General features: G+C 36.3%; 1 protein-coding gene across 1 annotated transcript in view; it reads right to left on the bottom strand.

Annotated features, from left to right (window-relative positions):
- Positions 1-12,622, bottom strand: part of LOC142342708 (anaphase-promoting complex subunit 1-like) — an 82,246-nt gene that overhangs the window by 41,642 nt on the left and 27,982 nt on the right. The window contains exons 2-4 of the mRNA XM_075394221.1: positions 7,193-10,313; positions 6,612-6,766; positions 4,270-4,482 (exon numbers count right to left, since the gene is read on the bottom strand). Of these exons, the coding sequence (XP_075250336.1) occupies positions 4,270-4,482; positions 6,612-6,766; positions 7,193-10,313 (3,489 nt within the window). The remainder of the gene's footprint in view (positions 1-4,269; positions 4,483-6,611; positions 6,767-7,192; positions 10,314-12,622) is intronic.

Genomic DNA, 12,622 nt, shown 5'->3' with positions numbered 1-12,622 from the left:
GGTTTTTTCGAGGGTGAGAACAAGTATCTTATCGTTTCGTTGATGTCTCCATATAGTATAGAAACTAAAATATTGCGTTTTTCTACATAAAAAATTCCAAAAAACTTTCAGCCACTTTTTAGACGTTTTCTTCACCTGTGTTAACCTATATTTTCATCCATTATTCCGATCGTTTTAAATATTAAGTTACGTCTTGATTAACAGGGAGCAAATCATTTGAGATCTGTCCATTAAAAGTTATTTGTTACAGAAGCTTTTTTTTAAAAACCGGAAATTTACAAAGATATTTCATATTGAACCTGGCAAAATTAGAAAATTTTATACCGAAAATGAAAATAGTGGAACTTTTAGTGATATCATGCAAAATTGACTGAACACTAATCAACAATTATCCATTCCTCAATTTCTACTTTTTTTACTAGACAGATTTTAAAAAGAAAACAGTTTTATAGAAAAAGAAAACAATTTTAAAAAGTTCAAAATTTTAAAAATTTTGATCACCTAATAATTTTTTTTCTCATTTTCGTCCTTCGCTACATTAACAACGAATATGAGTAACCAGGAGCAACTCTAAGTTCTCAGTAAGCTATTATTGAGTTCCAATTTCATATAATTCAGGTAATCACACTAAGGCAGCACATAAGAAAAACATTAAGCTTCAGGAAGCGAACGGCTATGAGAACAGAAATAAGAATTTGTTGAATTGCCGTGCTTTTACTGCTGCATTTATTATTATCACCATAGCAACATCAGGCTACACCTGAACTTATTAAAAAGCAACAAGTTAATTTCCTTAGTGCTTAGCTTCAAACACGAATCAAGTGTGATTACTTTATTTTGAAAAACTGTCGATATTATTTAACTTCAATTCTAATAAAAGTCTTTTCTCGCAGCTCGCCTATCTATTTCTAATTTTGCGCCACGTTCTTTGGAAAACCAAGTCGCATCTGCTAATTTTGCCTGATTTTCCGCTCACCGTAGTATTTTTTAGTTTTTTATCATCTGTTGTGGGTGCGTTATTAAAGTTCTTAGTCTGTCTTAATTTGATTTTTCAATACTTCAAAACCTCAGGTTTCAAATAGTAAAATAAACATACATTTCTCATTTGTATAACCCCATCCGCTTGATCGTTAGCATAACAGGTCAATAGTGACAAAGCAATCACTTAATCAGATAGCCATTTTCTTGGTTGTTTTCCTTTACTTGACTTGTATTCAAGGACTGGCCTGCTTTGTTTATGAACTTCTAACTAGAATGATTCGTTTATCCTTCTTTTGACGCTTGTAAATACAACTGCTTAAATTCTTTTGGTATTCTACATGCTATTTAATTGCTTCGGTTTTACCAAAACAATATTTAGGGGATGTTGCAAAAAATTTAGAAAAATTGAGAAAACTTTGTCCGTTTGATAATGTATGCCACATAATCATAATTGAGAAATATTTTTTAATTTTTTTTCAGTCTCCATTACTCTGGTTTTCAGAAAAAAAGTGTTGCGGCTAGGAACAGCTTGAAATCAGCAAGGGTTTAACTGAATAGAAGCGACGTGCAGCAGCTGTTCGTTTTCGATCAACTAGATAAAATTGATGAGAAAAGTGGAGTATAGAAACCACTTAATTTGAATCATAAGTCATCAACTTGATTTTATAATGTAAAAAGATCTCTAAATTGGCAAAGAGTAATAGATAAAAGCTGATGAAGCTGAATCAAAATCTTGTATAAAGCAAACGCATTCAAAGTTTCCGTTTAGTTAAAACACGTTTTAGGAAAATTCTTTTGATAATATTTGTCATACCTTAAGTGCAACTAAGTTTTTCGTAATTGAAGGTTATTCACTCATTTTTTGGTTCGTCTGAAAACGCAATATTTGTTTCAAACTTCAGCTAAAACACTACCTTTTTTCGTAGCAGCTTGATAAAAACTATGTTTGGTGATTAAACAAACGTCTCTGAAATATCAATTTCGTTATAATGATTTACATATTATGGTTTTAAGTACGAATGTGTGAACATTCTGTGACACGCACAGAACAAGCGAGCCTTCTTTTTCAATTTTACATTAACCCTTTATTCTCTGATTATAAAGAAAAACTCAGAAAAGCTTCGAGGAAAACGAATTCATTTCCAGTGTAAAAATTGATGACAACTGCAAAAAAAAAAATTCTCGAAGACCTCATACTCCTGTTTCTTAATGAGGATACAGTGATTAGCATCAACACCAATGAATAATAGACCTGTAAATTAAAACTAATTTAACAAAGTTCAAAAACCGGGCATCTAAAACTGGTCTCTATTTCTATTTTCTATTAAAACTTGTCTACTGATTCCATTTTTGATTTCTTTTCCGATACTGACTCTGTTACTTTTAAATTGCCGAGTATCTGTAGGAAAGTAAACTGTCAAAATAGCCAGCAATATTTAAAATGCCAATTTCTAAATGATAGGAAAAACATTAATTAAATTGAAGTTAACAGATAAACTACATTGAACATGGTATGAAGTTTGAAAGAACGGAGAGGTAAACGAAAACAAGATGTTAAACTTTTACTCCAAAAAATATTTCCGGATGTGATTCATGTAGCCGAAATATTATTTTTAAATCATTTCTACATGTACTATCCATTTAAATTAATTTGAAATTTTCAGTGGACATTCAGTTGAGTTTTTCGGTTGACATTTGTCAAGTATAAATAGACACTTTAAAAGCTTAAAGAGCTAGATTTTGTTTTCCGCTTTCATCTCTCTAAAAATTACTCCCAATTGAACATGTCCCGTGAAATTCGAGAATAAGGAACAACAGATTAAGGAAGAAAGAATTAATTAATTCATTACTCTATGATAGATTACATTATTATTAGATAAACATAGAGAGGACAGAAAACGGAATCGTTCGACCCTCCTAGTTCTGCCCTGAACACGTTGTGAGCAACATAAGTTTGCAACAGAAAAGTAGTGAAGCAGAAGAAAAACTTTTTTTTTCTGTTCTACCTTAGCCTAGTAAAATGTTAGAGAAAACTATTTCATACAATTCCCTTTACCAAGTTCGTTTGCAGTCCATTTTTTTCCTTTCCTTTTTTTGCTAAGCCCCACAAAATTTTTTGAAAAATTGAAAAATTGCGGTATCTCCTAAACTAGAAGAGATAGTGGGGTCAAACTTTTTTACCAAATCCGGGCTCAAAATCCGATTACAAAGTAAAACCCTCAAAAACACTTTACATCATTTTAATCCCAATAAAAATAGCAAAAATTCTAACTTCAAAGAATCACGACCTTAGATAATTGTAGCAGCATATACGACTCCTGCTGAGAATGACAGGAAAAACAAAACCTTGTATGAAATATCATATAGTTCAATTTTATTGGTAATATTTTTTGTAAATATACATTACATGCTCTATTAATCATATCTGTTTAGTATCTCTCCCTACAAGATACCGATAGGTGCAAAATAGGCCTGACAGTAAAGTCAGGCAGGCATAAAGTTTCTAACCACCAATTCATAGAGGTTAGAATAATAATCACGTATTGGTATCAAATGCTTCATTTCCCACAAGTGATATTAAATTGCAAAAAAAACTATATTCGGCACTCTTTTATTTGACCTATGTAACCTACATTTAATTAGCGTGATTGAATTTCACTTTTTAAAACTCAGAGAGGTCAAGAATTCAAGGGTACAATTACGTGACGACATCAAATGAATTAGTGAATCTGAAAGACTAAGAGGATCAATACAAGATCTCAATTTTGGTTAAGCATGAAATTGGTCTCGATAAATGCAAAACGCAAGCAAAACTGTTACAATTTTAAAATAAACAAGAATCAAACTTTATATCATCTCAATCCCCGCTTCCACGAAAAAAAATTATGCTTGTCACAATCACAATGCAGTTCATGTTGGCTTGTTCTTCCAAGACGCGATTTAATTGCTACTAAAGATAAGAGAGATGCGGCTCAAAAAAGAGATACTTCCTTCTAAGACCAAGTCGAATAGACCTTAGCTGAAGTTTATCACCTTCGGCGATACTCTTTTTACAATTCGTGCTGATTTACTGTATTAGCATCTCAGGTAAAGTATGTTTATATCAAAAAATATTTTTCAGCATCTTATAATAGTATACTTTGAGACGGTTAGCCTCGTCTTTTAGTAGACCACACAAAACATAAGCAATACAGAAACGTCGATCTCTGTCCGCACAGGCCATGTAAAGAAAAAAATTGTTCAGATCGTGAGGGGTGGGGACGTTGATCAAATGTTAACTTAATTAACCTGGTGGTCTGTTAATTTGATTGAGCATCACATCTGCCATGTGTTTGTCACCCGATGACATGAACAGGAAGCCGGCTGCCAAGAGTGCCGCAGTTTGCACATTAAATCCGACGTCCAGTTCCGCCCCATTCGGTGGAAGAAGTGCCCCAATGTGCAGAGTGATTGTGCGAAAAAGCACTTCATCTCGAGTCGCTTGTTTTGAAGCACAAAGACCTAAAACACACCGTTTCACTCTAACAGTTAAAGGAACCTACGAATATTTATATCATAAACGATAGCACCCATAATAATGCACATATAACGCACCCCTGAACGGTTTATCCGTAGTAATAACCATTGTCCTTTCAGACAAATCAGCCCAAAAAATGTAACAGAAATTAGATATTGTGCTAATAGCGAAGCTGAGAGGATCTCTCGCGCCCACTACAGGGGACGGTTAAAACTTTTCATGAAATGTTCGAAAATAAAGAGTTCCGTCAAACGTAGTCCCGTAAACGGTGACAAACAATTCAACAGTGTGCTTACGATATCTACAGTTAGCTAGACAAGATAGGAATTTCAGTTTTTGTATTCATCAAATTCAATAAATTTTTATATAATAGATCATAGCGCTCCGGCTTCATCGTTAATCCCGCTTTTTTGTCATTTTTCTTGCAGACTCTAAACGAATTTGCGTTAATTTGGTGAAAAAAAAAACAATTTCCAGTCAGCTGAAACAGCGTGAGGTAAGTCAGAAGTCAAACATGGAATTAGTCAATTATGAGACAAATCTTGAAAGAATTCTGGAAATCAACCAACGATTTACAGGTTAAACACTAAAAACGCGAAAAATTGAACTTTTGATACCCCTGTATCACTTTTACCCCACCAGCCTAGGCTCGATTTTGGGAAAAACTTCATCCTATATTAGGATCTTTGTCTTTGCTTAAATGACTTCACTATGATTGTTTTTGCAAAAACTTAAATTTTTTAAGTTCATAGGAAAAATGATAATCATAGCCGGCAGATTGCCGAAATAGGTGCGAACAAAATTTGTGGGCTGTAAGCACATAGATAGCAAAAAGGACAAAATTGAGATTGAGTCGTCAACGTGATCTATATAGCCCATTAAAATTATTCAGAAGTGACAATCTATAAAACCAGTTCAATTTACTCAAAGGTTACAAAATATATAAATTTGTTGGAAAACCAGGAGCTTACTTTATCTTAGTCGCAATGCTTTATTAGTAACAACGTTCATTGTGTAGTCCACATTTGATCTTGGAAAGGTTGAGAGTAACCGTTAATCACCTTAGGGGGTCGGTCAAGCGTGCGGTTGAGGTGGCGGGTTTACATGTTTATACTGTTTTTGAGGACAAAAATTCACACCAAAAAATATCAGACGCTAAGTCGGCATTTCAAAAAAAATTGCATTCCAAAACACCAGCAAGACCAATATAATACAACAAAATTCGTTCGAGATCAATTAAAAAACATTTTGAGCACATAGCAGTTAGAAAGTCGCATGGAGAGAAGCAAAAAATTGCTGTTTATTGGCGAGAAGAAACAGCTTCAGGCGACACAAAAGAAACAAGAATACTAGGAACGGCTCATGAGTCGTGCAATAAGATCTCTATTAAAAATGCAGACAATTGGATCCTTTCCGTTTGTGCGCCCAGTACGTTATGCACCCCAAGTTACAGAACACGCGTCATTATAATATAGTAACTCATTATGGAAAAAATGACAAGTGCGTCTGGGGGTTGCAGATGATATGCACCCACTAAGCTGGGGGCACAAACGCAAAAGATCCCAAACATCATAGCTGGGGTATGTTGGTTGGGGAGCTAGAGTTGTGTAGGTGGAGTGTGTGTGTTTGTTTGGGAGGGGGTAGGTTTAAGTTGAGGTGAAGGTGATGTCCAACGTTCGAAACGAAAAGAAGTCAATGTTGGAAAAGAAGTCAAAGCTCAAGTCATGAACAAATATGCTTCAGCTAAAAAACGGATCGTTTCCGTTTATGCCCCCAGTAATTTATCCCCCCCCCACCCCAGAGCACGTGCTATTACATGCGCGTCTGCGGGTTCAAATATGCACCCATTATGCTAAGGGCACAAACGAAAAAGATCCAAAAGCCTTTAAAACCAATTACTCCTCTTCGATTCGTGCAAACAAAGATCAACGCAATAAAGCTGCACTCAGCGTACAGCTATAATTAAAATTTTCACTTTTTTACAGCGCCAAAGTAGCTCCCACTTTTGTTATTTTGTCATCAACTACCGCATGGCCTGACTACAAAAAAAAATCGGCCCCCGAGCTTTGAATCTGCTGGCAAAGCAGGTACTTAGCTACGTTGAAGCTCTTACCTAATAGAAGGCTGATGCTTGTTTGTTCCTGATTGCGGCATAGGTAGGAGTGGAAATTGAAGGTAGACATGTTGTCTAAATGTCCGTTTAGCGCAAGACCCAGCAGAAATCCAGCATGAGCGCTGGCATTCTCTCCCGAGTTGGTAGATTTTGGTCTATAAAGACAGGCAAACTTCAAATATTGTTTTTATCTTTCAACTATTATTGATCTTATAAAATATCAATCAGCATCTTTAAAACAATTGAAAACCTATATTATTCCAGCACGGGTTGGAAGTTAAAGAGTGTATCTAACTCTGTGATCACTATCTACTAATTACTTGTTGCAGAACTGAAAATGCAGTATCTTGTTATCTATATCTTCTAAAGAATAGCTGCTCGATCATTAGTAGAAACCTCATAGTCTTCAAAGTCACGAAGTCTGGAATAACAGCCAAAAAGCATTAAAATATTCTATCAAATGAACTTCTTTCATTCCATTGTCAAGAACACTATGGTTGCAATGCTTGATGAGGCAAAAAACCAAAATTCGATGAATTTGACAACGTTTTGCAAATAAGCATTTGTTTTTCACAACTAACCTGTTGTATATAACCCATGCAGAATCCAAGTCTTTAATATTCTGGTCTATTCGCAACCCAGTGGCTACCCCATTGTGGAAGAAAGCCCAACTTCTAGCCGGGAAGCTCAATGTACTCGACGTGATCTGCACAGAAACATTCTTCGGCATGACTTTGCACGAGAAATTCATCTCAGGAATCGGCTCAGTAGAGGTTATGCAAGGCGATACAGAACTCAATGCGAACATGCCTCGACCAATCGGCAGCGCCATTGTTCGCTTAGCATAATGCGCTAACTTTACCTGCAGATCATTTTGTTGATGATGCGCTTTGATCTTAACAGGCTGTGAGGAATTCAACATGCGTTTTACAGACTGTACTCTACAGTCATTCGGAAATAGAAATTCAAGTACTTCCAAGTTCATTTCCAAACCGTTTGTGGATACATTCTGATTGGCCGACGTTCTGTTGACCGAACTCAGGTAAGCACTGTTCTCATGTTTAATGTAATATTTGGCTGTGCCCAACTTAGGGCAAATAGATCGTGCAGACCCAGTGGTTTTTCCTTTCACTTCAAGGTCTACGGCCCTGGCTAACATTTCCTTTTGGGTAATTAGATCCTGTCTTTTGATCAGATTAATGGCATCTTTCGGCCAGTTCAGCGAGGGCTTCAAATGACACTGATGAATGACATCAAACAGAGGCAATGCAATACCCGGAGGTAACGTGTGGATAAAATCAGAGTCAATTTTCAATCTGAGCATTAGGAACAAAATTTGTTCAGAAAACTTTTCCTCATTTTGCTTCGACCACATCATCCCTTGCTGGGCGGGCAAATTTTCTCTCCCAACTGTAATTTTGTGCTTAGACAGTGATCTTTCGGGTTTTCCCGGAGCTCGCAATTTGAGCAAATCCAATTTATCAACCAAATCTACAGGGATTTCTCTCCCCGCTAAGTCAATTAGAACTTGTGACAAAAAGCCCTTAACGGAGCTCAGTAATTCACATTCGATTTGGAGGGAAAGTAGGGAATTATTCAAACAGACGTAAAATATATAAACAATGGCACTTTTACAGAGACGCTCAGTTACTCCCCAAATACACGGCAGAGCAATCAATGAACTCGCGTTCAAATTTAGCGCCCCTTCTTCCGCCAAAGTAGATTTCCAATCCATTTCTGCACCCCCTGCAATTTTCTCTTCCTTTGCCTCATTAAAACCTCCTGGTGAAATTTTCCCCAAATTCATGACTGCTTGAACCCAATCATGAAAACTAGAACACATCGTTTCATCATCACTGAAAAATTTTTGTAACTCGGGAAAACTTGTTTTATCCTGCTGATAATCAGAGTTAGTTTCTGAGCTATTTGCGACCTTTTTCAGGTCATCCGAAACTTTTTTATCAATTTTCAGCAAATGCGATGGAAAAACTGCAGCAGGAAAATCTATAAAGTAGCGCATTTTCCAGTTGTTAAATTCTAATTTCTGCGCCACTGAAGCAAGAAATACAGCCAGAGTTCTACTTTCTAACTCTTTGCTGGCGTCTAATTTCAGTTCTTCATAAATTACATGCGCTATTTTGATAACAAGCTCAAAATTTTTGTCTAATTTGGCTCTCGAAATTTGGCTTTCTTTTTCAAATCCGACGCCTGGCCTTTCTTGTAGTTCATCAAATCCACACATAATGGCCAAATTAGTAGCAAAATCAGACTCTAACATATCATTGAAGTCCTTTTCAACACCCAACTCCGTCATTTTGACCTTCTTTGAACTGGAATCCGAGCAAGAGTCCATTGATCTCGACCGCCGACCATTTTCACAGTCATTCAATCCTATTTCATTTTCCATAAAAGCAATAAACAAACTGAATTCACATTGGGAATCTACTGTTTTTCCAACTGCATTTCGACAAACAAACCAATCGAGCGCAACTTGCGTGAAATCCTGGGGCGTCAAGCAATACTTGAAGCTGTTTAGGAACATTTCAACACTCGGGTTTTCAAACAACTTGGGCAAAGTTAGGCAAACAATGTTAGTCACCCCAAAGGTGTTTGCAATTAAAGTTCGACCCAGCGAGGCGTGAAAGTTTAGAATTGAGTTGCCAGAGTTGTTGTGATTAACAGCGCCGTCTATGTTTAATGCAGAAGCTATGGGGTCAGGACATCGAACTTTACAGAGGCGCAAAATACCAGAATACAGTGTCACTGTTGAATCTTTCTCTAAAATTGCCATATATGGCAACTTTTCCACATTTAGCGCGTCGAAGCATGAAATGCTTCCACATTTTGCGATTTCCATGTTTCTCTTGTTTGATTTTGCGAACATTCGAAATAGTACAAGAGATTCGATTTGACTAATAAGTAGACAAATATATTGCTGACCGTTGAAATCGTGCGTAGCAAAAGCTTTTGAAGCCACGAACTTTGAAGCATGCTTTTGTGACAGGGAAGCTTCATTAGCAATTAGTTCTAAGCACAAATTTGGGGTTAAGGGCATTTCAAACCAGGGTAAAAAGTGCGAATTTCTACTAAGTTGCGAAGATGAATGCGCCGCTTCCGACATTGTAGAGTTTACAAAGGGCGAGCTTTGAAATAAGGGTTGCGATGTTAGTCTGCAACTTTTTCGGAACAACGGACTTTGCTTTTCTGAAAAAGGAGATCGGAATTTTTGCTGAGTGTGAAATGCTGACTTCAAAATTGGGGAGAAAACGCTATTCGTTTTATCTAAATGAAAACCTGGGGTCTTTGCGGTTTCTCTCATCTTTGTGATATTAACTTCGGACGCTTTAAGTTCACGTTGATGGTAAAATTCCTCCTTTTCGCCATCGGTTGCTTTTCGAACCAACCAAAACCTGTGCCCTCTTTTGGAATCATGTGTGATCAAAATATCTATACATTCGATCGATGCAACAATACAACTTTTCATCGAGCTGTTGAACTCGGATATCTGAACAGCTTGTGAGGTTTCATCAAAAAAGGCGCAAATAATCGGGACGAGCTCTTCGCAGGGGTGACTCAAGTTGTACAAACTTGGCAGTGAAGTTGAGGTACAGACAACATCTTTGCACTCGACAATCAACCCGAAAGTCTTTGTAGCCCACACAGACTTTGGAACAACAGTCAGTTTTGACTGAATGTACTCACCTAAACAGACAGACGTAAAAATCAATTGAAACAAACGAAAAAATCTATTGAAGACGAGAATCGGGTTATACTGTTCAAAAGAGAACAATCGTCAACAGAAGTCAGCTCAAGTTTTGAAATGGCGAAGTCTGCAGTGACAGACGTTCCTATATACATCGCCAGAAGTTAACTTCTATGAACTTTCGCAATTTTTAAAACTTAAGAGTTGCGTGTTTCAACAAAGCTTGTTCAGACACCAAATTCCCAATCCCCATTAAAAGTAGTTTGAAAAAAATTACGCATCAAACCTATTTTCGCTATTTTGCTACCTCTACTACTTCAATGTGAATAAAATCACAACTCCATATTAAATCTTCGTCGGCATTAAAAAGTAAAAAGTATGAACGGATCTTAAAGCAAAATTCAGTGCACCAATGCAATTAAAATCCTGTGGAGCATAAAAACAATTAGGTACCCATGAATAATCGGCTGAGCAGAAGACGGCGGCTATTAAGCAAATCGAACAGCCTAATTCATCAAGGGCTTTTACTTTTTCAATTTGGTCGTAAATTTTATGAAAATTAGAAATATTGTACCTAGACTATGTGTCCTGGAACACTCTCTGTGTATTGTCCCAGTGCAGCAAATAAAAGCAAAAAAAATAAAATTTAAAAATCTTTTATTGTTCCGACCCCACTTGTGGGGCAGGAACTATATGCTTAAATGGGTTTTTTGTTCAAACCATTTTGGCCGATCGATATATTCATCGTAGAGAAATGTGAGTTGTATCATTAAAAAGCTTTTCCAGCGTAAATTAGAAATTAGAAAGTTTTTTATGATTTTCGTTTTTTTTTCCAGGAGTTATTGAGTTTTGTGTGAACACAGGACATTTGGCATGATTTTGTTCACTTTTGACATAATTTTCGTTCAAACTAATATTCTTTCTGTAAAACTATTAATTCAAGACTATATTTCATGCTACTAAATGAAACAATTTTTTTGAATTCCTAATAGACGAAAGGCCACAAAAATGCTATTTTTGGTCTCATGGGTAAGTCTCATGAAATTTTGATTTTCTTTTTGAGGTTTCACTAAACTCATGAATTTTTTTCTTTTTGAGGTTTCACTAAAATTTTGCAGTCCTATGACACAGACTCGTCAACTAAAAGTGCAATAGGCTTGCTAATGAGCATTAAGTGAACCTATGTAGTGCTTTGAGTAGACATCTCTTGCTGTTAAGACTGTTATACTCGATTACGACAGATTGTTCCAATCGAGTCACGAATCCTTATAGTTCAAATCAGTTTCGGCAGTTGCGCCACAAATGGCAATTCAATGACTACAATTAGATTTTCTAATTGTCAACTTGGTCAATCGCGGTGCGATTGGCGCTATTCTATTCGACTGAGTCCGATTGAAAAGCGAATTACTAGATTTAAATTAGAACTGATTTTCAGCAGTGCAAATTAGAGAATGATTAAATTAAAGTACAATTTAGGAAATGAAAGTTTTGTTCATAACATAATCACAAGACAGGAAGGAACTGCAATATTTGTTTATAAGCTGAACAGACAGTTTCCTGCACAGACAGCATGAACAGACAAGAAGATGAAGATTTGGATGAACTGAAATTAAACTAAATAACACAAACACTTGACCTTCAAATGGGTAAAACTGAACTAAATACGGTTATGGATATACGATGATTTATCCATACCGTATGACATTTCCCCTTGCTGGGAGAAAAGAAAATTAGTATATAAAATCAGAAAATTAATAAGTATTCACCGGTTACATAAGTAATAAAATATTAAATAATATTTAAAATATAAAGAGTTCATAAATATTCAATGAGTTTTAATCGGATTCTGAGTTCTCTTCATTTTCTGCCTGAAAGACCGTCATTTTTCTTGGGAGATTTGGGTTTGGGTCTTCTGTCCACCTTTCGTTAGGGTTTCGTGGCGAAACCTGTCCAATAAAGTCAGTATTAGACTCAGAAACTTCCGTTGAATACCCTTCTGTATTTCTATGTTTAAGAGTCCTTTTGCTCTTTCTCACGGAAGACGTATCAGAGTCAGATGTATCACTTATAGTTAACTGTCGTTTGCTTGTTTCTCGTAAAATTGGAGTGGGTATTTGCGGAGTGGCCATTTGTACCGCGGATGGCCCTGCTTCATTTGGATTAGGCGGTGGCGGCGCAATTGGAGCAGATGGGCTAAAATGTAGTATTTGAGTAAGGTCAGGTCTATTGGTGAAAGCTTCGTCATGTTTGTGATTGCGCTTCGGAATTCTCATTTTTAGAGGGCGTGCCACATTACTAGCTGAAGAGA

This window comes from Convolutriloba macropyga, chromosome 7 (genome assembly GCF_964194025.1).
Source record: "Convolutriloba macropyga chromosome 7, txConMacr16.3, whole genome shotgun sequence".
In the NCBI taxonomy this organism is placed as follows: domain Eukaryota; kingdom Metazoa; phylum Xenacoelomorpha; order Acoela; family Convolutidae; genus Convolutriloba; species Convolutriloba macropyga.
The sequence above is the reverse complement of the archived record's forward strand: the minus strand, read 5'-3'. Positions and strand labels throughout refer to the sequence as shown.